The 27,055-nt window shown below is 40.8% G+C and overlaps 1 protein-coding gene across 10 annotated transcripts in view; it reads left to right on the forward strand.

The window, feature by feature from the left end:
- Positions 1–27,055, forward strand: part of adgrb3 (adhesion G protein-coupled receptor B3) — an 814,402-nt gene that overhangs the window by 453,366 nt on the left and 333,981 nt on the right. For all 10 annotated transcript variants that reach the window (XM_043681622.1, XM_043681628.1, XM_043681636.1 and 7 more), the window contains 2 exons: positions 8,143–8,289; positions 16,347–16,422. In XM_043681622.1, the coding sequence (XP_043537557.1) occupies positions 8,143–8,289; positions 16,347–16,422 (223 nt within the window). The remainder of the gene's footprint in view (positions 1–8,142; positions 8,290–16,346; positions 16,423–27,055) is intronic.

Raw genomic sequence — 27,055 nt, forward strand, 5'->3', positions numbered from 1 at the left:
TACAGACTTTATTGAATCAACTTCCTTTCTTTTGAATAATAGCCAGCTCTGCACCTGGTGTACCCAGGCATGATTTAACCTTTTAATCACAGGTTTGGAATCAGAATGCTTAGAAATCTGGAGCACAACTCAGTCCATTTTAATTCAAACATACAGGAGAATCCTATACTTGCACCACTGCTCAAATGGTTGCTTCTTCCCTATTTGTGCTTTTCACCTCCACCAGCCTGCCCATGGGCCCATTCCCAGTGTTGATACTTTCTGAGAAGTCAATCTTAAAGTTGCCTTTGAGTTTAAACCTGTATTTGCTTTGGCCTACCCTCCACAGTTTAAAGTAATTATTCTTGAATTTCAACAACATTATATTGTGTACATTTCACCCCTCAGGCTTCATGGGCCAATTCTCCCAGATTACAATTCAAAGTTAATGTGAGCCAGGTGCTAATAAAAACAATAAAACGTCACATTAATATGTCATATATAAATTAAGCTTTGCAAGGTGTAAATCAACACAAATATGAAAATTTGTCTTTTTAAATGTTATTTTATGTACTCTCCAGTCCAGCCAGTCTAGCACATGCAGTAGGAGAAGTGCAGTGGAATGATTTAAGCTGTGTGCACTTGAAAACCAGGTCAATCTGCAGTTCCAGGGTGAAGTGGTTGAGCTCAGACAGATCACATTTCAGCAGTGGAAGCATCACTGCCAGGTTTTTATGTCCAGGGCTGGGCTTCATGAAGAAGGTGGACTCAATCTGAGTAGGCACACAAAAGTTACTTCCCCTCAGGGAGTTTCAGCCAAACTTTCTATGTTCCCCAGCAACAGAAGACAGTGAAGCAGCCTCGTCTGTAGGAAGTGACAGTGAGACAAGCAGGGCCAGATGCTGCATGGGCAACAGTACCCGTAGCAAGGCACAGTATTGGAGGAGAAAGAACTTGTGACTGCATTCTCTGCTCTTGAGGTCCCAGTTGTAGCCAAGTGTCTAACATAGTATATGGCGTGTGCACAATGACTCATACTGCTGGAGTAGCCCCAGTCATATTGGTAGATGCAGAAAAGGAATTTCCTAAGCTCATGTCAGAAACACATTTCAGCCAGCCAGAATCAGGAAAGCATCAGCTCCCAGGTCATTTATCAGCTATGTTTCAAATTTACCTGTTCAGATTCAGTTCATACACAGAGTCATATAGCATAGAAACAGACCCTCTGACACAACTTATCATTGCTCACCAGGTTTCCTAAAGTGAGCTGGTCCAATCTGCCTGCATTTGTTCAATATCTCTCTAAAACTTTTCAATCCATGTGTCTGTCTTCTAGATGTAATTGTACTCGCCTCAACACTTCCTCTGGCAGCTCATTCCAAATACACACCACCATCTGTGAAAAATAATTTGCCCCTCAGATCTCTTTTAAATCTTTCCCCTCTCACCTTAAACCTATGCCTTTTAATTTGTTACCTTACCCTGGGAAAAAGGCTTTGTCCAGTCGCCTTATCAATGCTGCTCATGATTTTATAAACCTTTAAAATCATCCTTCAGCCTCCTCTGCTCCAGAGGGAAAAAAAAATCCCAGCCTATCCAGCAGCTCCTTATAACTCAAACCCTACAGTCTCAGTAATATCCTTGTAATTTCCCCCCCACTCTTTCCAGTTTAATAACATGCTTCCTATTAGCAAGGCAACCAGAACTGTAAGCTATATTCCAAACATGGCCTTACAAGTGTCATGTACAATTGTAACATAATATTGCAATTCCTGTACTCAGTGTTCTGGCCCATGAAGACAAGTGTGCCAAATGCCTTCTTCACCAGCCTGTCTATCTGTGACAACACTTTCAACAAACTATGTACCTGCACACCTTAATCTGTCAGTTTGACATTATTCACCAGGGCCCTAACATTAACTGTGGATGTCCTGCCCTGGTTTATCTTACCAAATGCAACACCTCTCATTTATCTAAATTAAACTCCATCTGCCATTCCTCAGTCCACTGGCCCAGTTGATCAAGATCCCGTTGTCCTCTTAGATAACCTTCTTCACTGTCCACTATAGCACCAATTTTGCAGTCCTCCACAAATATTCTCAGCATGCCTCTTTTATTCTCATTCAAATACTTTATGTAAATAATGAACAACAGCAGACGCAGTGCTGATCCTTGTGGCACACTGCTGGTCACAGGCCTTCACTTTGAACAATAACCCTCTCCCACCTTCCTCTATCTATTTCTGTGAAACAAATTTTGCATCCAATTGGTTAGCTGTCCTTGGATCCCACATGATTGACTGACTCATCTAACATGTGAGTCTTGTCAGAGGCCTTGCTAAAGTTTATGTAGATGACATCTACCATTCTGCTTTCATCTATCTTCTTGGTCACTTTTTCAAAATAGGTGAGTTGGTGAGTCACTATTTCCCATGCACAAAGCCATGTTCACTCTCCGCCCCATATTCCTTGCCTTTCCACATGCATTTAAATCCCATGTCTCAGAATCCCCTCCAACAATTCACCCATCACTGACGTTAGGCACACTGGTCTATAGTTTCCTGGCGTTTCCTTACCATATTTCTGAAATAATGCCACATCAGCCATGCTTCAGTCTTTGTGCACCTCATCCATGGCTCTCAATGGTATAATTATCTCTGCTGGGGACCCTACATTTTCTTTCCTAGCTTCCCACAATGCTCTGGGATACAATTCATGTCCTAAGAATTTATCTATCGTTACATTTCTTAAGACCTTCAACACCATCTCTTCTGTAATGCTGCCTCCTTTCAAGACATGAATATTTATTTCCCCAAGTTCCCTAGTTTCTATGTCTTTCTCCACAGCAAATACTGACTTTTCTTTTTAAATCTAACCCACGTCCTGTGGTTCTCCCCCTGCTTTTACTGTTCTACCCCTAAATTACTTGTAGAATCTTTTTATATTCTCCTTTACCTTATCTGCTGAAGCAATCTTATGCCCCTTTTTTGTCCTCTAGATTTCCCTTTTATTCCTGAACTCCCTATACCACGTCAACTGCTCTTTGGCAATTAAGGTTGAGCAATAAATGCTGGCCTATGTCATTAACATCAATGCATACAACTGCCACTGCTCATGGTCCCCTTTGACAAATCCCTGCAACCACTCCAGGGCATCCTTGATTCTGGCACCAAGGCAGTAACACCATCCTGGAATCTCACGCCCACAGAAATACTTATCTGTGCCCCCAACTAGAGAGTCCCAGATCACAATTGCTTTCTTAGACTTTGCCATAACCTGTACCAAAGATCTGACTGTTGCTGCAATTTACCCCTCAGAGTACCTACCTCTTCTGGTGGTCACCTATCTACCTGGCTGTTCGTGCAGTGTGACCACTTCCCTGAGGCTAATCTTGCACTCTGCTTCCATATGCTTCTTTGTACTTCCAACTGCAGCTCCAACCAATCCATGTGATCCAAGAGGAGCTGCAGCCAGATACGTCTTGCGACATATTCACCAGGGACACTTGACTACACCCTGATCTCCCACATCGGACAGTGCCACTCCACTGACTACCATCTCTGCCCCTTCAACAACTAGCAGACTTAGGGGAAAAAAGCTCTTGCTTCACTCTTACCTTGTTGCTGCTCACCCTCCTCAACAAAGCCTATTATTCACATAGGCATGCTCTTAGCTGATCAAGAACAAATCTTCTGGTAAAAATGTATTTATTTGAAATGGAAATGCTACTATGACCATTGCCATACCATTTCTCGGTAGCCCTGATCATTCCCCTATTTAGTAATAATTCCATGTTCATTCAAAGGGAGGTGACAGCCTAATTGTATTATACCAGAACTGTTAATCCAGAGACCCAGGTAAGGTTGTGAGACCCAGGTTTGAATCTCGCTGTGGCAGATAGTGGAATCTGAATGCAATAAAAATCTGGAAATAAGAGTCTAATGATGACTCTGAGTCCATTGTCAATTGTTGGGAAAAACCTGTCTGGTTCATTGTTGTCCTTTAGGGAAGGAAACGGCCATCCTTACCTGGTCTGGCCTTCATGTGATTCCAGACCCACAGTAATGTGGTTGACTCTTAACTGCCTTCTGGACAATAAATGCGAGCCTAGCTTGTGATGCCCTCATCCTGGAATTTTTTTTAAATTGACCCTGCCTCCACCATAATCAGGCATTGCTTGCTGCATGAAAGAGACTTCCTCATGTCACCATTATCAGGAAGCACCTGGACGAACATGAATAGGATGGGAATAAAGGGATACTGATCCTGTAAGTGAAGATAGTTTTAGTACGGAATGGCAAAATGTGTCAGCGCAGGCTTGGAGAGCCAAAGGCCCTGCCCCTGTGTTGTATTATTCTTTATTCTTTGCCTCTTCTTCAATTACATTAGATCTGTGCCCTCAGCTTCCCAATCCTTTTATCTTGCAGTGGCTAGTATTTTGCACTTCCTACTGTATCAAGACTGCTCACAATTTAATGAATTCTGTCAAATTTCCTCTGAAGTTTTTCTTCTCTAAGGAAGAGACTCACAGCTTTGCAATCATTCCACATAACGGGAAGTTCTCATCTCTGGAACCCTAATCAATCTTTTCTGTAATAACTTCACATTCTTCCTAAAGTGTGGTGCTTAGAACTAGACAATGCTGTAGTTGAAGCCAAACAAGTGCTTTAGACAGCATTAACAAACTTTCTTGCTCCTGCACTCCATGCTCTTATTTACAGAATCTAGACTGTTACGAATGCACCATCCACCTGTCCTGTCATCTTGAATCATTTATACACATGCACACCTAGGTTCCTTCACTCCTGTATGTCATTTAGAAACATATTTTATTTTATGTTGACTCTGAAGCAATAATCACTACAAAAATAATCACTGCACAGTTCTCTGCGTTAAATGTTATTTATCACTATGAGCCTACCTTTTTCACCATGCTGTCTAGATTCTTAGAAGTTCAACATGATCCTCCTCCTCCCTGTTCATAATATTCCAAGTTTTGTAATATGTGAAAATTGTAAAATTGTGTCCATCTTATGTATACCAAGTTACAATTCATGCATATATATCACAAAGGTTCTAACTCAGATCCCTGGGGTACTCTACTACAAACCTTCATCCACATAACAAACAACCATTTGCCACTATCTATTTCTTCAAAAAATCCTATTTACCATATAATTTTGTATCCTCATTGCTACTGTTCTTTTTATTTCTTGAACTCTATCTTTGCTCAGGAGTTTCTTGGGTGGCACTTTATCAAACTCCTTCGAATGTCCACGTACATCACATCAACATTAGTATTTTCATCAACCCTGTTTCTTCCTCAAATTCATCAAGCAAGCTAAACATTATTTGCTCCTTAAATTATTGCTTTCTTATTAAGCCTGCAACTAATAATTTTGTCCTGCATTATCATTTCTCGAGATTCTAAAATTTAACAAAGATTGAACTGATTGGCTTGTTATCGTTGGGCTTATCATTACTTCCTTTTTTGGCAAGAGTATATATTTGCATTTGCTGAGAAAGTAATCGAAAAGCTAAAAAGGTCTAAAAATTGATTAATGCCCCGGTCCTCGAGTTCTGAGGGAGGTGGCTGAAGAAATAGCAGAGGCATTGGTTGTAATAGGTGAGCTATTGACATGGATTGAGGATTGGTTGTCTGACAGAAGGCAGAGAGTTGGGATAAAAGGTTCTTTTTCAGAATGGCAGCTAGTGACAAATGGTGTCCTGCAGGGTTCAGTGCTGGGGCTGCAGCTGTTCACTTTATATATTAATGACCTGGATGAACGGACTGGGGGCATTCTGGCAAAGTTTGTCGATGATACGAAGTTAGGTGGACAGGCAGGTAGTGCTGAGGAGGTGGGGAGGCTGCAGAAAGATTTATGTAGTTTTGGAGAGTGATGCAAGAAATGGCTGATGGAATTCAATGTGAGCAAATGCGAGGTCTTGCACTTTGTAAAAAAGAAGAACATAGGTATGGTCTATTTTCTAAACAGTGAGAAAATTCATAAAGCCAAAGTACAAAGGGATCTCAGAGTACTAGTACTGGATTCTCTTAAGGTTAACTTGCAGGTTGAGTCAGTGGTTAACAAAGCAAATGTAATGTTGTCATTTATCTCAAGAGGGTTAGAATGTAAAAGCAGCAATGTACTACAGGGACTTTATAAAGCCCTGGTTAGGTCCCATTTGGAATACTCTGTCCAGTTTTGGGACCCACACCTCAGGAAGGACATACTGGCACTGGAGTGTGTCCAGCGGAGACTCACCAGATGTTCCCTGGAAAGGTAGGCCTAAGGTACGATGTGCGGCTGAGGATCCTGGGATTGTATTCATTAGAGTCTAGAAGGTTGAGGGGAGATCTAAGTGAAACTAACTAAGGTAATTCATGGTAGAAAGGATGGACACTGGGAAATTGTTTCCAAAAGGTGGGGATACTAGGACATGTGGGCACAGCCTTAGAATTAAAGGGGGTCAATTTAGAGCGGAAATGAGGAGACATTTCTTCAGCTAGAGTGTGGTGGGCCTGTGGAATTCATTGCCATGAAGCACAATGGAGGCCAGGATGTTGAATTTCTTCAACGCAAAGATTCATAAATTCTTAATCTCGTGAGGAATTAAGGGATATGGGGAGATTGCAGGTAAGTGGTATTGAAATGCCCATCAGTCATGATTGAATGGCTGACTGGACTCAATGGGCTGAATGGCCTTACTTCCACTCTTATTTTTTATGGTCTTATGGTCTTTCCTACTTGCCTCCAATTTGAATTGAAGGAATAACAGAAACTTTAGCTGCAATTTTCAGACTCATTTCCTTCTTCACCCTTGAATGTGTCTCTTCCATTGCTGAAGTAATGATAAATTCAAAAGTACCTTAACCTTATAAATTTTAAACTCTTTAAGTGCCTGAACCACCTCATCTTTCAGCATGACCTGCACAGTATTAGCTTGCTTAATAAAGATAGATGCAAAGTTTTCGTTTAGCACCTTGGACAGGCCTCCAGCTTCCATTTGTAAATTCCCTCTTTAGTCTTGATTCAGCTCTACATCTTGTTTGGCCATGTTTTTACTATTTATATAGCTAATTTATTATTGTGGCAGTTCTCAACTGACCAAGTGTCTGGATTTTTCAGGAACTATGCAGATGTGTATTCTCTAGGGCCTTCCCCACACCTGACCCAGTTACAAAGACTTGTCCAATTGATTAATTCTTTGGCAAAAAAAAAATCCCAGTTTACCTCACGTTATGCAAGTTCAAATATTCTAACTGGGGTATCACTTCACCCATGATGGCCAAATTCAGTAATACCAGCTCCTATAGGCTTTACAAGTCAATACATAGATTATCAGGAGCCATGAAGATTTCCTCAATGAAAATTTGAAGAATGCTTAATTTCCCTGTAATTAAAGAGCTGCAAATTAAAATGTGTACATGTGCAAAAATGAAGTGAGTATAAGACTTGCTTTGTGAATCAGAGAAACTCAGGAATATTTCAAGATTTCAGTCATCAGGGAATCTCACCCACTTTAGTTAAAGCTTCAGGCAATTAAGTAATCACTGAACCAGAGATAGAATACAAAAAACAAATTAAAGAAATCAGTTGCAGGGTAGTTGGAATTGGTAAGCTAGTTACTTTAAACCTGTCATCTTGTTACTGACCTTGCAAACAGTTTCTCTTCTCCACACTTCCCTTAGTGATACCATAAACTTTCATTGGATTGATCCACAAGGATGGGCAGTGATTTGCCATTGACTTCTGCAGGGCAGCTGAACACAAAACACATCTGCACCTACACTCGGAGCTCATTTGAACTACTTTATAGGCCAATAGGCCCTGGTGTAGGTCTCAAATCTGAAGCTTCTAGAACAGCTAAAGGAAACTACCATAGCCCCTGAAGGTCCCTTGCATCTTATCCACCCAATCAAATGTCTTAGGACTAAAACAACTGAAGACAGGGCAGTAATGGCTACTTATAATGTGGCATCCCTTCACATGCTTAGTTGGCCAATGACAATATAAGTAATTATTTCATAATCAGCAGATTAATATTCAAAAGTAACAGAAAAACATGTTGAGACAAAGTAAATAATTTCTGTTAATCTGGTTCATTTATGAGCTTGATTTCAGTTTTTCACAAGTCAATTTTATTTGTGCTTTCTTATTAGTGGCCAGCATTCACAAACTGCCTGCAGCATCCGTTCTGACTGATATCAACTTCCCGATGAAAGGAAGAAAGGGAATGGTTGACTGGGCAAGGAACTCTGAAGACAAAATTACTATCCCAAAAAACATATTCTTACCTGCATCACCAGGTGAAGTCTGTAAACAGCTATGGTTCTTTCACATTGCTACAATGAGACTATAGGTTGAAGCTTTTCATCTTATAACACATCAGGTGAAGCCATAAGAAACAGACTCCAAACAAGATACACCATTTAATACAAAATTAGAAGAGAGTGCTGATTGGTTGGGCTACCATTGGCTTGGAGATGTGGGCAAGAACAGTTAAATGTCAATCTTCATTCTTAGACCAGACAGATAAATTCTAATTGGTTAGCATTGCTGAGGGGTACAGCAGAATTTGGTTGTCACCATGACCCCTTGTTTTTAAAAAAAGTTTCAATATTTATACAAATTATTTTTGCCTCCATAACACAGGTTCCTATGCATTTATTCATATAGATTCTAGCATATTCACATTGGATAATACTATGAGTCTGGTTGGGCACAGTCAGAAAGAACACCAGCCTACTACCCCTCATATACTTATGAGTAGGAAGGTGCTGGTCAGTTTGAAGGAGACTTTAACAGAGTGAGACAAAGGCTGAATCAGTGAACTTGCAAGTAGAAATTCAATGCAAAGGGGGTCAGAGGTGTTTATCCTAAGGTTTACTGAAAGCAGTAAATGCTTCAGAGCAAGATGTGAGTGGGAGAACATAGAAAATGTGGATCAAGAGGTTGGCCTGTAGTGAAACCAATGGTGGAGCAACGTCTCAAACCACAATATGATGAGAGTGCAGGGAAAGATTCTGATTGGTGAGTAGGACTGGTGAATATTTCTACTATTTAAAGTATAAGTAGGGTCTTTAGGCACATTTTTCTCCCTTAAAACAATAGCTTGTTATATAAAAAATTAATACTGATGATTTTTAAAATAGAAAATATCACTCCATAGTGATGACAGGATAGATGACGTGTTGCTACTGCAGCATGTGGAAGCTGCTGGATTTGGAGTGAACACATCTGTAATAAGTGTTTGCAGCTCGAGGAACTTTGGATCCGAGTTGCAGAACTGGAGTCTGAGCTGCAGACTTTGCACCACATCAAGGAAGAGGACTGTTACATGAACATTATGATCCAGAGGGTGCTCACACCCCTCAGACTAGGTAATTCAAAACTGGTAAGTGCTCTGGGACAGGAAGGTTTGACTGCAGGCGAGGCAGGTATGAAAGCCCAGAAGATTTGAATTGAGGACTCTGAACTGCTACAATTGTCAAATAGTTATGAGCTGTGTGGACGAGAGTCAGGACTGAGTAATCACAGCACCTTAGTACAGGGAGCCATTCAAATGGGGGGAAGAAATAAAAATGTAGTTGTGGCAAGAGACTGTAATTAGGGGGGAATACAGAGGAACCTCAATTATCTGAATTTCGGTTTATCCAGCAAGATCGCAAGGTCCCGATGCTCAGCTAAACTATGTTATCCGGCATTTGATTATCTAGAATTCGATTAACCGAGTGAAATACTCCCCACCCATGTCCTTTGGATAATTGAGGTTCCTCTGTATACTGCTTTCTGCAGCCTTAAGCAGGAGGCTGAAAGGTCGTATTACCTGACAGTGTGGCACGGTGGCTTAATTGGTTAGCACTGCTGCCTCACAGCTCGAGGTGGGATGCTGTTCAGCGGGACTCGATGGGTCGAATGGATTTCTTCCAAACTATAGAGATTCTATAACCCCGAATGCGAGGGTTAATGATATCTTCTTGGGCCTAGAGAATAACTTGGAGAGGGAGGGGAGGGATCTAATTGTCATTAACCACTTTCGTACAAATGACATTGAAAGGACTGGACAGTAGGTTTTGCTGAAAGCTTAGGAGCTACATTAAAAAGCAGAAGCTCCAAGATAATAACCTGTGTTGGAGCATTTAAACTATGAAGACTATCCCGAAAAACATATTCTTACCTGCATCACCAGGTGAAGTCTGTAAACAGCTCTTTCACATTGCTACAATAAGACTAGAAGTTGAAGCTTTTCACCTTATAACACATCAGACGAGGCCATAAGAAACAGACTCCAAACAAGATACACCACTTAATTCAAAATTAGAAGAGAGTGCTGATTGGTTGGGCTATAAGCACAGAAGACTGTGGGTAGAGGTTTGGTGGGAGGTGGGTGTAGGTGGGAGTAAGTTAAGGGGGCATGGACAGGTTGAATAGAAAGCAGCTGTTCCCTTCAGCAAAAGGAATTCTAACAAGGAGGATTATTTCAAAGTGAAGACAGGAGGATTAGAGGAGATTTGAAGAAAAGCTTTCTCATCCAGAGAGTGATGGGGGTCTGGAATGCACTGCCTGGGAGGGCAACTGAGGCTGGAAATCTCCCAACCGTTAAGAAGTATTTGCATGAGCTCTTGAAATTATCATAATGTTCAAGGCTATGGACCTAGTGTGGGAAAGTGGGACAAAGTAAACAGTAGTGTACAAATTCAATGAGTTGAAGGGGCTCTTCTGCACTGTATGATTCTCTGCCTCTCTGGATTAATACCTGAGCCACTGGCATAAAGTAACTAAAGTCAATGAGTTAAATGTTGGTATCCGTGGAATGAATTTCAGTTTGTAGGGCAGTGGCACCTGTTCTGGGGGAAGAAAGGAGCTGTTCTGGTGGGATGAGCTTCACTTGAACCATGTTGGGATCAGTGTCCGGGTGCGTCAGATAACTAGGGCTGTTGAGAGGGTTTTTAACTAATTAAAGGGAATGGAACTGTTTGGCAGAAGGGAAATGCAGGTTTACAAAGTAAGAGGAATAACAGCAATATAGGGCAATCATTTGGATAACGATACCTAGAATGAGACGGGTAGGAATAGAGTTTACATACATAGAGAAACACCTGTACGTAGAGTCAAAAGAAAAAGAAATGGTAAAAATGGAAAATCTATTATCTCTTTACTTGAATGCATGTAGTGATCAGAACAAAATAAATTAATCAATTGCCAACATAGTGGTTAATCGGTATGATCTTACATCAATTACATTGAGACAGTTACAAGGAGATCAAAACTGAGACTAAATATTCAAGTTTGTTTGAAGCAATAAGCAAGAAGGAAAGGGTGATGGATTAACATTATTCGTACTAGTGAAATAAGTATGAAAGCAAGAAATGAACTTGGAACAAAAGGTGCAGAACCCATCTGAGTGAAGCTACAAAATAACACGGGAAAGAAGATGCTGGTCGGAATAGTCTAAGGTCCCTAACAGTAGTAATATAGTGGTACAGAGAATAAATCAGGAGATAATGAGGGCATGTAGCAAAGACAGTACTTTAATCAAAGGTGACTTTAATTTTCACGTCGATTGAAAGGGTGAAATTGACAGAGGTAGCCATGAGGAATAATTCATTAAGTGTATTCAGGACAGTTTCTGAGAAAAATGTGTTGTGAATCCAGAGTTCTGCCTATTTGGATCTGGTGATGTGTAATGCGGCACTTTGAAGAAATTATCTCCGAGTAAATGATCCCCTTGGAAACGGGGGCAATAACACGGTAGAATTTAGCATTTAAGTGAGAGGAACTTGGGTCAGAAACAATTGCACTAAATTTAAATAGGGTAATTGCAAAGGAATAAGGGCTGAACTAGTTGTAATAGACTGGGGCAGGAGTTGTGCAGAAGTTGAGGAAAAATGACAGATAGTTAAGAAAATAGATCATGGACAGTAAGGACTCTATGAAAGGGAAGAAGTGACTATGATTAATCAGGGAGTTAAGGATAGCATCAAATTGAAAGAAAAGACATGCAATGTGACCGACTAATGATTAGCCTGAGGATTGAGCAAGTTAAAACAAAAAAAGCAAAATAATATAAGGAGAAAGATAAATGTGAGTGTAAAGGTGCAAGTAATATCAAAATGGACAGCAAGAGCCTCTTTAAATATATAAAAAGAAAGAGAGGGCCAAAGTGAAGGTAGACCTCTGAGAGAATGAGGTTGGGCAAATAATAATCAGTACCAGGAAATGGCAGAAGAGTTAAATAAATACTTGACACCAGTCTTCACAGAAGAAGACACTCCTAACATTCCAAAAATACTAAACAATCAAGAGACTAAGGTGAGAGAGGAAATAAACACAACAATCATCATTAGAGAAAAGGTGCTTGGGAAGCCAATGGGACCAATATTTCCCCATTTTGATGGGATGTATTCTAGGATACTGAAGAAAACAGTTACAGACTTAATGGTGCATTGGTCGTAATCTTCCAAGAATCTTTAGATTCTGAAAAAGTTTGGCAAACTTCCAATGTAACGCCTTTACTTAAAGAAGGAAGAAAACAAAAGAAAGGTAACTATAGACAAATTAGGTTAAGGTCTGTTATTGAGTAAATGTTTGAGTCTATTATAAAGGTTGTAATGACACAGATAGTGTGATGCCAAGTCTGTATGCCATATGTCCCAATGACTGGTGGACCATCACAGAACACATCCTGATCTTCATTCACGGCTGCCAGCAGTCTGCTCTTGCTCAACTCATGCTGGCAAGACTCAATTAAGTATGTCCACAATTAGATGTGATTCTGCTATTCAAATTATTTATTAAATAATCTGGATTGTGCTAAAACATATGTCAAGTCACCATAGTCCCAAAAACCTTAAGGCTGTTACCTCATTAAAGAGATAACTGGTGGTGAGTTTAACCTGAGGGAGGGTCACCAAACCTCAGGTGAGGGGTAATGTGGAGAAGGTGGGATCTTCATTTAGGGTACAGAGGAGGTTCACCAGGATGCTGCCTGGGATGGAGCAATTGAACTATGCGAAGAAACTAGATAGGCTTGGATTATTTTCTTTAAAGTAGAAAAGGCTGAGGCGTGGGGTGTTGGGGACATGATTGAGGTGTATAAGATTATGAGAGGTATGGATAAAGTGAGTAGGGAGCAGCTGTTCCTCTTGGTTGAGTGGTCAATCACAAGGGGACATGGTTTTCTGGTAACAGGCAGGAGACTCAGAAGAGATTTGAAAGAAAACGTTTTCACTAAAGACGGTAGTGGGAATCTGGAATGCACTGCCTGAGAAGCGAGTGGAGGCTGGAAACTTTACAACTTTTAAAACAATATTTGAATGAGCACTTGAAATGTCATTCAAAGATATGGGATATGTGCAGGATATTGAGATAAGCATGCTTTTAATGTTAGTTATTGTTGGTGCAGACTTAATTGGCCAAAGACCCTTTTCTATGTCTATGCTTCTATGACTCTACATGATGATCTCAGCCAGTATAAGAATTGATCCCATGCTGTTGGCATTAATCTGCATCATAGACCAGCCATCTGATCCTCAAGATTTACACTTGAAACAATCTGTAATCATTTGTGTGTGCTAGGAACTACATACCAAAATACTTGGGGCTGGTTTTATGTACGCAAAATAAATTCGTACATTCACATTTTTAAAACAAAACAGTCAAAAGTCACACAACACCAGGTTATAATCTAACAGCTCACCTGATTAAGGAGCAGCACTCCAAAGGTTTGTGATTTCAAATAAACCTTATGGACTATAACCTGGTGTCATATGACTTCTGACTTTGTCCACTCCAGTCTAATACTAGCGCCTCCACATTATTAAAAAAAAGTCATGGACACAGCTAAACATTGTTTCATTCCCATGATGTTACCCTGACCAATCAGAATCCACCTACCTGTCTTACGATGAAGATTGACAGTTAAATGTTCTACCTGCATCTCCAGGTGATGATGGTCCAACTAATCAACATACGTCTCTCATTTTGTTTAAGCTAATGTCTCTTTTTTGAGTTTGTTTCTCGTATCTTAGTTCTGATAAGTGCAAGACAGAAAGCTTTAACGTCTTATCTCCTTTTAACAATGTTTAAGTTCTATACTAACAAGCATTTATTTTCGTGAATTTTGAGAAGACTTGTAGCTCAGATTGAGGTTTTGAATGTAGGTTTGCTCGCAGAGCTGAAAGGTTCATTTCCAGACGTTTTGTTACCTTACTGGGTAACATCTTCAGTGGACCTCATGTGAAGCAGTGCTGAAAATTCCTGTTTTCTATTTATATGTTTGGGTTTCTTTGGGTTGGTGATGTCATTTCCTGTGGTGATGTTATTTTCTGTGGTGATGTCATTTCCTGTTCCTTTTCTCAGGGGGTGTAGATAGGGTCTAACTCAATGTGTTTGTTGATAGAGTTCCAGTTGGAATGCTATGCTTCTAGGAATTCTCGTGTGTTCCTTTGTTTGGCTTGTCCCAGGATGGATGTATTGTCCCAGTTGAAGTGGTGTCCTTCCTCTTCCGTATGTGAGGATTCTAGTGAGAGAGGGTCATGTCTTTTTGTAGCTAGTTGGTGTTCATGTATCCTGGTAGCTAGTTTTCTGCCTGTTTGCCCAATGTAATTGTCCTTGCACAGTATTTTGTAAATGACGTTAGATTTGCTCATTGTCTGTATAGGGTCTTTCGAGTTCATTAGCTGCTGTTTTAGTGTGTTGGTGGGTTTGTGGGCTACCATGATGCCAAGGGGTCTGAGTAGTTTGGCAATCATTTCCGAAATGTCTTTGATGTAAGGGACGGTGGCGAGGGTTTCTGGACGTGTTTTGTCTGCTTGTTTGGGTTTGTTACTGTGAAATTGGCAGACTGTGTTCATTGGTACCCATTCTTTTTGAATACACATTATTGGCTGTTCTACTGTGACATCCATGAATGGCAGTTTGTCATCACTAAATGAAACAAATTAGACAAAACCTTCAAGACCATCAATAATACCCTTATTGGCATAAAATTCACTAAAGAGGAGGAAAACAACAACAAACTGCCATTCCGAGATGTCACAGTAGAGCAAACAGCCAATGGGGAACTTCAAACCAGTGTCTCCAGAAAAACAGCACATACAGTCCAAATATTGAACTACAGAATCAATCATCCAAACACCCACAAACGAAGCTGTATCAGAACATTATTTCAATGAGCCAACACACATTGCAGCACATAGGAACTACGCAGAGCAGAGGAAAATCACCTATACCATGTATTCAAAAAGAATGGGTACCCAATGAACACAGTCTGCCAATTTCTCAGCAACAAACCCAGACAAGCAGACAAACATGTCCAGAAACCTTAGCCACTCTCCCCTACATCAAAGACATCTCGGAAATGACTGCCAGACTATTCAGATCCCTTGGCATCATGGTAGCCCAAAAACCCACCAACACACTAAAACAGCAACTAATGAGCTCGAAAGATCCTATACAGACAATGAGCAAAACTAACATCATTTACAAAATACCATGCAAGGACTATAACAAACATTACATTGGACAAACAGGCAGAAAACTAGTCACCAGGATACATGAACACCAATTAGCCACAAAAAGACATGACCCTCTCTCATTAGTATCCTCACATACGGATGAAGAAGGACACCACTTCGACTGGAACCATACATCCACCCTAGGACAAGCCAAACAAAGGCACGCCCAAAAGCATTTATTTGTTTTTCCTTATGCATGTTATCCTGTGTATTAGTGAGTAGCACTCCAAAGAAGAAAAATTGAGCTTTGTGAGAGAAAACGCTTTTGAGGAGGGAGCTAATTTATCCCACAACTGTCTGTGGCAGTTATGCCATTTTCTCAAGACTTCTGTCATTCATTTTGACAATGGTACAGGTTCTTCTTTTCTCCTGCCATATGTGGTAGCACACAAAAGCATATGCTTATGTCTGCTTCCATAGCTAGATTTTTCCTAAAGCATGTTGCTCGCCTCTTGCTGAAGGCATGACACATGGAAAGGGCTTACAGATTGATAACTGAGCTGTTTGGTCAGATTCTTCCAAACATGTTTTCATGCATTTTCCATATCCATCCCAAGCCCTGAAGGGGAATGTGAACTCAGAGCATCTGAGCTAGTTAGGGTTACCACTACCGCACCAGAATAAACTCCCTGTGCAACAGGCTGGAAGATACATAACTCCTCACTGATGTAAAACGAAATGAATAATAGTTTGAAGAGAAAACATTTTCAATGTTTTGGGAGAATGGTAGGGTTGTTAGGACAAACTGGATAGTACCATCAAAGAGCTGGTACCAGGCAATTTGGGCTGAACAGTCTCCTATGTTAGATTATTCAGTGATTTTTGTAATTTGCTCTTATTTTCAGAATTGGATGATTCTGCAGTTTTTGTGCTTGGCACGATATTCTACAAAAATTTGGGCCTTATATTGCCCTCCCCAAGGTAAGACTGTGTCTATCACTGGCCTGATCCTTACTTCCACAGGCTACTGTTTTGCTTGCTTTCTATATGGCTTGAGAACCTGATGGAGACAGAAGCTGCCCTTTTGGAAATTGTAACTGAATGAAGAGCGACAACAGTTTTGAAACTTAAAATAATTTTGAAATGAACTCTGATGTAATTCTTTCACCTGCATGCTGAGAATCAGACTTTGAAATGGCATGACTTGAAATGATAATTGATAATTCTCTCACTGTAACTTCTCACTGTGTTCCAACAAGTAAAGAAATGACATGGATTAGCTTCCCAAACATCTTGGGCTGTTTGTGGCAACTGGCTGCTGTTTGACAAGGTGTTTGCTGATATTACAAAAGTTATGACAATTCAAAAAGTTTATTTTTGCAAAGTGCTTTCAGACATTTTTCAAGTTTCATTTGGTGCCATATAAATGCATGACTTTGCTTTTCACAGTGACCTATTTAATTCTAATTTGTAGCTGTCTTGTGCCTGAGCATTTTTCATCATTTGTCACTCCTTGACTAGCCATTCATTTATCACTGAAACCTTTGTGGAAAATGCTAGAATAACCTGTGGAAAATACAATGGTATCAAGGAGCTGTATATAACTTAGAGCTAATGTATGAGAAGTTAGATTGACCTCAAAGAAAAATACAGAAAAACCGTACCATACATATATACATATATACATTATATACATACCATATATACATTAAGCCATGATTGGCTTAATGTAGCCTAACACAAATCATTCTTAACAACTGGAGGACTCTTCGCTGTAAAGAAATATTTACATAGCCTCCCACATTCGTATATTTCAGTTAGATCCTCTTTTTATTCAATTTGTTTAGACTGATTCTGTAATCACTAGTCGCATTTAGATATGGGATCTAGTTATTGCAGTTTCTTTTTGCAACACTGGCTGGGTCAGCTTTTATTGTCCATTGCCTGTTGCCCTTGAGAAAGTAATGTTGAGCAGCCTTCTTGATCTGTTGCTGTCCATGTAATATAGGTAGACCCACAATGTGGTTAACAAGGGAGTTGCTGTATTTCCGTCCAGCAACCCTGAAGGAACAAACTCTGAAAGTATGTTTTAAAGTTGGTATGGCAAGTCTGGAGGGGAACTTGCAGATGGTGGTGTTCCATAAATCTGCTGTCATTGTCCTACAAACTGATGTAGGTCATGGATTTGGAATGGACTGTCACAGGAGTCTTGGTGAGTTTCTGCTGTGCATGTTGTAGGTGTTACACATTGCTGCTACTGAGCATTGTTAGTGGGAGGAGTGAATGTTGAAGGTGGTGGATGGAATGCCTGTCAAGTGGGCTGCTTTGTCCTGGGATGTTGTCAACCTTCTTGAGCATTGTAGGAGCTGCACTCAATCAGGCAAGGTGGTAGTACTCCATCACATTCTTGGCCTTGAGCCTCGTGGATAGTGGACAATCTTTGGGGAGTCATGAGGTGAGTTACTCACTGTAGAATTCATAGACCTACTCTTGAAGCCACTGTATTTTATATGGTTAGTCGAGTTTAGTATATAATCAATGGGTGCTGTCAGGATGTTGATGGTGGAGAAGTTTACTGAAGCTACTGCTCTATTGTCAGAGGGAGATGGTCAGATTTTCTCTGTTGAAAAGTGATAAATCCTTTAGGACCTGTCTATATTGGTCAGTAGTGGTACTAATATGCTGATCTCAGTGATGGATTTGAAATTCCCCTTCCAGTGAAGTCCCCTGTACACTAACCACACTCCATGTTTCCTACAAGTCGAGTTCAACATGCAGGAGTACTGAAACAAAATAAAGAACTGTGGATGTTAGCAATCTGAAACAAGAACAGAAATTGATGGAGGAACCTGATTGTTCCAGCAGAAATATGGGGGAAAAGAAAAGTTAAGGTTTGAGTCCAATAACCCTTCTTCAGGTGCTGCCAAACCTGCTGAGTTCCTCCAATAATTTTTGGTTCCATTGCAGGAATATTGGCTCATACTGATTTAGCCAAAAGAGAATATTGCTTAGTAATCATCAGGAGGTTTCCTTGCCCACATTTAACAAGAGTGCAGTCTAGAGTCAATATTGAGGATTCCCAGATCAAATCTGTCCACCACCAGCCCCCTGCCCATATCCCGAACACCACCTACTATTTACCACTGTACAGCTCTCTGTTGGGACTGTCCTGCCAGTGGGACAAGACATACCCAGAGTGTGGAACTGGGATTCTATTGCAAGGTATTAAACAATGGGTATAACTGTCAGATTGTTGCTTGTCTTGTCGGTGGGACAGCCCTCTCAATCTTTGCAAAAACTCCCCAGATGTTACTCAGGAGGAGTCGACTCAGGGTCAACACATTCAAAGTGTGGCTTTGACTGTTAAATGCTGATTAAAGACAGTCCAAACGTATACTCTTCTAATTTTCTTTTATTTTAATCACTCTCCACAAATAGCAACCCCCCCTACTTATTTGTCCTCCCTGTATATAAACGTATTTAAACAAACTGTTCTCATAGGTTGTCTACATTCCCAGGAGCAAGTAGGATCTGAACTTGGAATTTCTAACCACTGAGCCACTGTGCCATCCAACTTGTTTGGCAATGTCACGTCATTTCTCTGGGGCAGGTGAAAGTTGATCCTGCACTTTCTGGTCCAGAGGCAGAGCCACACCACAAGATTCCTCCTCCAAAAAAGAGCTCAGTCATGTTCTCACCCAATCATCCCTCAATATAACCATCACATGTTTCCCAGGTACATTTACGGTCAGCCATCACTGCCAGAACCTACCAGATGATTTAACTAACATGTCCAAATCCACTGCCTAGGTCAATGAGTTTGTTTTATATAATAGTCGTTCATTGTTTGCTCAACGATTTCAGAAGGCAGTTGAGTATCAATCACAATACTGTAGGTCAGGAGTCAAATGTAAGCCAGACCAGTCAAAGATAGCTGATTACCCTCCCTGAAGAACATTTGTGAATTCCATAGTTTTTAATGACATTTCCCCACATTGGTTAGGTAGCTACTCTACTTACTTTATTGTATTTAAGTATTTACAATAATTACCCAGAATATTTTGATTGCATCCACATTGACATGTCTGAATCCACTGCCTAGGTCAATGAGATTTATTTTGTAATAGTTGTTCATTGTTTGCTCAACTATTTCAGAAGGCAATTGAACGTCAATCACAATACTGTAGGTCAAGAATCAAATATCAGCCAGACCAGTCAAAAATGGCTGATTCTAAATTAGTGTGGTGCTGGAAAAGCACAGCAGGACAGGCAGCATCCGAGAAGCAGTCAAATCGACATTTCAGGCAAAAGCCTTCATCAGGACTGAACCTCCCTGAAGGACATTTGTGAATTCCATAGATTTTTAATGACAATTTCCCACTTCAGTTAGGTAGTTACTCTATTTACTTTATTGTATTTAAGTATGTACTATAATTACCCAGAATATTTTGATTCCATCCACATTGACCAGTAGGATATTGATATCTAAGCAAACTGCTCCATTTCCTTAAATGTCACCTTAAATAATCTACAATTACAGCATTTATTTTATTTAAATAGGTGCTATAATCAGTGCTTTTGTACAGCTAAATATCCACCTCATCAGGCCTGTTCAGAGACATTTATTGCAGCATCAAGATTAGAAATACATCTTAATCGCTTAAAGGTGCACTTACACTTGCTCAGCTATTAGACATTGTTCAGTAGTCTTTTGGGAAGCGATCGGTTCTGTTTTGAATAAAGGTTCTGATATTTTTCAGGATTGTGGAAGTGTTTGGCTAGGGTTTGCATGGATTTTTACAGTACGCCTTGTATAGTGATAAACAAACCAGAGTTTAACATGATAAATTTAACTTCTTTAATGGATTTTGAAGTAGAGATAGATAATTACACCTTTTCTATCTGACCTAGTTAACTGAAATTTGACTATTTTAATTGCTGTAATTTCACTAGCCCCAATTAATGATAACTCTCCAGTGGACTGATGCTGAGTTCAGAGACATCAGCAAACAGACACATTAAAGTTGTCAAGAGAACCTCCATTTAGATTAATACCTCTGACCAAACTGTGGGCCAAGGAATTCCCATGACTGAATCAATGCTTTGTGTTTCTGCTACAGTGAAATTCCAAGTCACTAATGTCAGGATTTAAACACTTTTTGTCTTCTCCTTAATGTTTCCTCTTGCATGAAATCTCCAAGATCTTGGCAACATTCAGGCATGTTCATTGAAACATGAACATGTTGGAAATCAAAAGCAGGTTCCACTTTGAAGCTTATTATGTTAGCACAATTTCAGGAAGGTGGCAACTCCCACCTCTTTAGAACATCGTACTATTTATATGAATTAAAAGGACAACAGGTGACTAATGTGTTTATGTCTACACATGTAGCCCTATTCCTTCTTCACTTCAGACCATCAATGAAGTACTTAGCTGATTAAGTTTATAAGTATTTCAGTGTCTGCAATGTAGAGGCGGAGTATTAGTTCGTAACTTGGTAATTCGATTTCAAAAAAAGAACAAAGAACAGGCAAAGCACAGAAACAGGCTTGTCAGCCCTCCAAGCCTGCACCTCCTTCCATACTGAAACAGTTTTCACTTACAGGATCCATATCTCTCTATTCCATTCCTATACTTGTATTCATCCAGGAGCTTCCTGAATGCTGATATTGTGCCTGCTCCCAACACCACCTATAACAATGCATTCAAGACACTCACCACCTTTCGTGTGAAAAACTTGCTCATTAATCTCTTTTAACATGCCCCATCATACCTTGAACCTGTGTCCCTAGTAGCTGACTCCTACACTCTGGGAAAAACCCCATACTTCCAACTCTATCCTTGCCATTCACAATCGTATAATCTTCGATTAGATGGCCCCTCAACCTCCTGTGTTCCAGTGAAAACAAACCCAGTCTACCCTATCTTTCTTCTTACCTGAAATCTCCCCTACCAGACAACATCCTGGTAAATCTTTTCTGTACCCTCTCCAAACCATCCATATTCTTCTGATAATGTGGTGACCAGAACTGTATGCGATATTCAAAGTGTGGCCTAACTAATGTTCTATAAAGCTGCAGCATAATTTGTCTATACTTATAATCAATGCCCCTTCTGATGAAGGCAAACATGCAATAGGCCTGTTTTACTCTCTTATCTACCTGCGCTGCCAGCTTCAGTGATCTGTGGACCTGCTCACCCAGATCCCTCTGCATATCAATACTGCCAAGGGTTCTGCCATTCACCGTATAATTTCCATCTGTACATGACCTTTCAAAGTGCATCACCTCACATTTTTATCTATCTGGCATTTTTCTGCCCATACCTTCAACTGATCTATATCCTGCTGTATCTTCTGACAATCCTCCTTACTATCCACAACTCCACCGATAGAATTAGAACCCCGATAGTGTGGAAACAGGCCCTTCAGCCCAACAAGTCCACACTGACCCTCCAAAGAGTAACCCACTAGACCCATTCCCCTACCCCTGACTAATACCCCTAACCTACACATTCCAGAATACTTTAGCCAATTTAACATGGCCAATTCACCTGACCTACACATCTTTGGATTTGGGGGGGAAGCCTACACAGACAGGGGGAGAATGTGCATACTCCATACAGACAGTCGCCCAAGGCTGGAATTGAACCCGGATCCCTGGGACTGAGAGGCAGCAGTGCTAACCACTGAGCCACTGTGGTGCCCAATATTTTTGTATCATCCGCAAATTTACTAATTAGACCAGCTACATTTTCCTCCAAACAATTTTTGTAGATCACAAATAGCAGAGGTCCTAGCACTGATCCCTGTGGAACACCATGCGTCAGTCACAGCCTTCCATTCCAAAAAACATCCTTCCACTACTACCCTCTGGATCCTATCAATACATCTGTTCTGTATCCATCTTGCCGCTCACTCCTGAAGCCACGTGATTTCACCTTTTGTACCAGCATTGTCTGTCAATGCTCCAACAATATGTTCTTTTGCCTCCCTCCATATTCTGGGGTAGATCGCATCAGGGTTTGGGAACCTATCTACTTTAATACTTTTTAAGATGCACAACACCTCTTCATTTTTAACAGCAACTCAGCTTAGAAACTCAACATTCCCTTCCCTGACATCATCCTCCACCAATTCCTTCTCTTCGGTGAATACCAACACAAAGTATTCATTTAAGACCTCACTTATCCCTTCTGGCTCCACACATTGATTCTGTCCTTTGTTCTTGAGTGGGCCAACCTTTCCCTACCTACTCTTTTGCTTTTTATATGGGTATAAAAGCCATAGCTCTTCTAATTCCTTGTTTAAATTCTTTCCTCTTTTCCTGATGTACTTCAAGGACTTCATCAGTTCCTATCATCCTAGGTTTCAGAGAACACCTCTGGGACACCCGGACCAACCAACCCAACCACCCTGTGGCTCAACATTCTACAAAGATTTCAGTGAGTCCCTCTCTCACTGCACACCCCAAGTCATCTCCTCTGCATTTCCGACGCCCCTCCCCCAAGTCCCTCCTCCCTACCTTTTATTTTAGTCTGCTGGACAAACTTTCCTCATTCCTGAAGAAGGGCTTATGTCCGAAACGTCGATTCTCCTGTTCCCTGGATGCTGCCTGACCTGCTGCGCTTTTCCAGCAACACATTTTCAGCTCTGATCTCCAGCATCTGCAGACCTCATTTTCTCCTACCATCCTAGACCTTACTTATGCTTCCTTTTGCTTTTTGACCAAAGCCATAACATTCCTGGTGATCCGAGGTTCATGTAACTTGTCCTACCGAACCTTCATTCTTGTAGAAACATGTTGTTCTTGAACTCTTATCAACTGCCATTTGAAATACACCCATATGTCGTTTTACCCTCAAACAGACTCATTATATTTTTAATTATCTATGTACCATTTCCTGGTCACGTCCTGAAGTTTTTGTGCATTTTTGTTACTACATGATTGTTATATGTTTACAAACATGCATACATATTGAAAAATATTCAATACCCGACTCCAATCACCTTCTGAGATAGAGAGTTCCAAAATCATACAATCTTCTGGAAGAGAAAAAATCTCTTCCTCTTTGTCCTCAAAAAGTGATCCCTAAATGTAAAACAGTGCACCATAGTTCTGGACCTTCCCACAAGAAAAAGAGTCACTGGACCAAAATGTTAACTCTGCTTTCTTTGTACTGATGCCGCCAGACCTGTTGAGTTTCTCCAGCAATTTCTGTTTTCAGATTTCCAGCATCCACTGCTTTTTGTTTTTTATTTAGCAATCTTTCCATGTTTACTTCACCAAGACCTTTCAGAATCTTATACACTCCAATCAAGCCATTCCTTATTCTTTTATGCTGCAAAGAAATCAAGCCCAGCCTATCCAACCCATTGTTGAAAGAATACTACTAAATCTAAATATCAATCAAATAAACCACCTCTGAATTGTCTCCAATACATTTACATGGTTCCTTAATCAGAAGCAAAACCTATGCACTGTTTTCATGATAAAGTCTCACCAGTACCTATGTAACATGAAGCATAATTGCCTTGTATGTCTTTGCATGATTTAAACCCAATTCCTCAGCCTCCTCAGGGGGGTCTCCAATTTTTGAACGTCCATCTTACGAAGCTCATTCTTCGGAACACGATCCCGTTCGGGGCTGTGATTTTGAAGACCTGATGTACTAATATTCCCAGTACTTCCAAATGGCTCCTTTATCTTATTCTGCATTGTGTTTGGACTTGCAAACTGTCTCCAGAATGGAACCTGTTTGCAACTTGGGTGACTGCATGTAAATGATTTTTCGATGGAGTCTCCACCGCAATTCAACCTTCCAGTTAGAAATTTTGTGAGTAAAGAAATATTATTATTAAAACAGTTTGATTCTCACCTTCCATTAAAGCATTCAACAATCAGCATACCCATGTGTTAACATTCCAGGGTCACTCAGATATATAACTGCTTTGAACAGCAACAGTCATCTAACCTTTCCTAGCAATCCTCTGTGTGTTGGATCTCACTAATGAACTGTTAAACCAAGTGTCCCTTAACTCTCACAGTTTGGCATAAAAGATACCATTGTTTTGTTTTTTCTGAGCTTGCCTACACCCCCACCCCATCTAACCATTAACACTGACCAGATGGCCCAGGTATTGTAATGTTGGTATTTGTAGGGTCTTGCTATGCAAAAATTGACCAATCCCTCCGGCTCAGTAGCAAAGCTATGAGAAGGTCTTATTTGTTGTTATGGGGGTGGGGTGGAGTGAGGATCCCATTTCCCAATGGTATCCCACATCTCCACTACACTGCCCAGCAGCAAGCAGCAGTGTCAAGCCTGACATTATTCAAGCCTGTGAATTTGCTTTGGTTGAACCAGTGGGAATAATTTGTTCAACCATCCCATCTCAGTGGTTCACCTTTATATTTCAGCTCTGCACACTGAGCACAGATATAGGTGACAATCCTGTCCAAAAGGAGGTCCCAGCAAGAAGAGGAAGCAGTTTGTGAAGTTTGTGCATTTCTTGATTAGGTGAACTGTTGGGGTGTGGCTGCAGAAGACATTCACAAATACAAGTCATTGCTCTTGACCTCCAATGAAGTACATTGAAAGTGCAATGGCTGCTGCAATGTAGCAGCCAATTTGCACACAGCATGATCCCACAAACAGCAATGTGATTCCACAAGATCATCAGGTTTAGTAATGCTAGTTGAGGGTCAAACATTGAGCATTTATCACAGTAAGAACAAAATAGTGGAATTTTTGATATCCAATTGATATCGCCAATGCAGAGACATCTTCAACATTGCAATAATCCCTCAGTGCTGCACTGGAGTGATAACCAAACTATTGTGCTAAAGTATCTGGAGCAAGATTTGATTCTACATACATCTGACTGGAGAGGTGAAAATGCTATCTCTTTGCAAAAGGAAAGCAACTATGTATCAGAAACACAAGAGCTAAACACCAGTCTCACCAAGCGACAGAGACAGTTTACAGGGGTTGAAGTTTGCAGTCAGAATCTTAGAAATGCTGCTGCATGAGTGAGATGCAAGGTCAAGACCAGTGTCATATAAAGTTCAAGTAGGAGCAACAGTTCTGAACAAGTATGTGGACTATATGAAAGCTGCAAACTCACAAAATGGTGCAGATGCAAAATGTGCCCTCTCCTCAGAACAGTTGGAAAGGCTTTTGGAACCAATGGGTTCTTCCTCTCAATCAAACATTGAAGAGACCTCTGAGTCTGAGATGGACAAGGTAGATCTTATTGCATTGACACCTTTGCCGCCAGAAGAAGAGAGTGGATTTCTCCCGGGATGCGGGTGCAAGGGGGTGAGCTTCTGTGCATTACATGATGCTCAGATCCAATGCAGAGTCAAATGAACCGGACCCCGTGCTAAAACGCACTACAAGAGAAAAGACTGGCCTATGTCCTTGGAGTCCAAGGGGAAACAATGTAGTGATTGTAACGAGGTCAGCAAGGTAGACCTCATGGAATATGAGTTCCCTGATTGGAGCTGTTAATCTAGTCTAATCAAGGAACCTGGTTGATAGATAAAAAACGGGATTGTCAGACATTCTGACACTGTGACAGCTGACTCTGAGGGAGCTGGCCAGTGTCAAGGACTTTCTGCATGAAAATACAGGATGACTTGGTGATGGGATCCCAGTCTCTGGGGGGTTATTTCAGAAATCATCTTGTATAGTCTTCACAAGTAGCATGATGGGATTCTCACAAGAGAGTGGTGAGTTCCCGACTGGGACTCATTTTGTCTTGTTAAATAGGGAGGCAACGGCCACATGGAATTTTGTTAGCCTATTAATCCAGAACCTCAGCTAATGTTCTGGAACCTGAATTCCAGCAGATAGTGGAATTTGAATTCAACAAAATAAAATCTTGAATTAAAAATCTACTGATAACTATGAAACCATTGTCGATTGTTCGCTGGCTCACTGATGTCCTGAAGAGAATAAATCTGCCATTCTCACTTAGTCTTGCCTACATGTAACTCCAGACTGAAAACAATCTGTTTGACTTCCATCTGCCCTGTGAAATGACCGAGCAAGTCACTCAATTGTATCAATTGCTGCAAGTCTCAAAAAAAATGGAATGAGACAGACCACATGGGTTTGATATCAGCACCAGAAAAGACCATGGCAGAAATAGCCCTGTTAACTCTGCAAAGCCCTACTCACTAAGATCTGGAGGCTATTACCAAAGTTGAGAGAGATATCTCAAACTCCACCTCCTCCATGATTTTCACTTCCCCGGACCCCAACGCCTTATCTTCACCATGGACATCCAGTCCCTGTACACCTCCATCCCCCATCACGAAGGACTCAAAGCCCTCCACTTCTTCCTTTCCCGCCGTACCAACCAGTACCCTTCCACTGACACCCTCCTTCGACTGACTGAACTGGTCCTCACCCTGAACAACTTCTCTTTCCAATCCTCCTACTTCCTCCAAACCAAAGGAGTATCCATGGGCACCCGCATGGGCCCCAGTCATGCCTGCCTCATCGTAGGATATGTGGAACAGTGCATCTTCTGCAGCTACACTGGCACCACCACCCACCTTTTCCTCCGCTACATCGATGACTGTATCGGCGCCGCCTCGTGCTCCCACG

Source organism: Chiloscyllium plagiosum, chromosome 3 (assembly GCF_004010195.1).
Source record: "Chiloscyllium plagiosum isolate BGI_BamShark_2017 chromosome 3, ASM401019v2, whole genome shotgun sequence".
NCBI lineage: Eukaryota > Metazoa > Chordata > Chondrichthyes > Orectolobiformes > Hemiscylliidae > Chiloscyllium > Chiloscyllium plagiosum.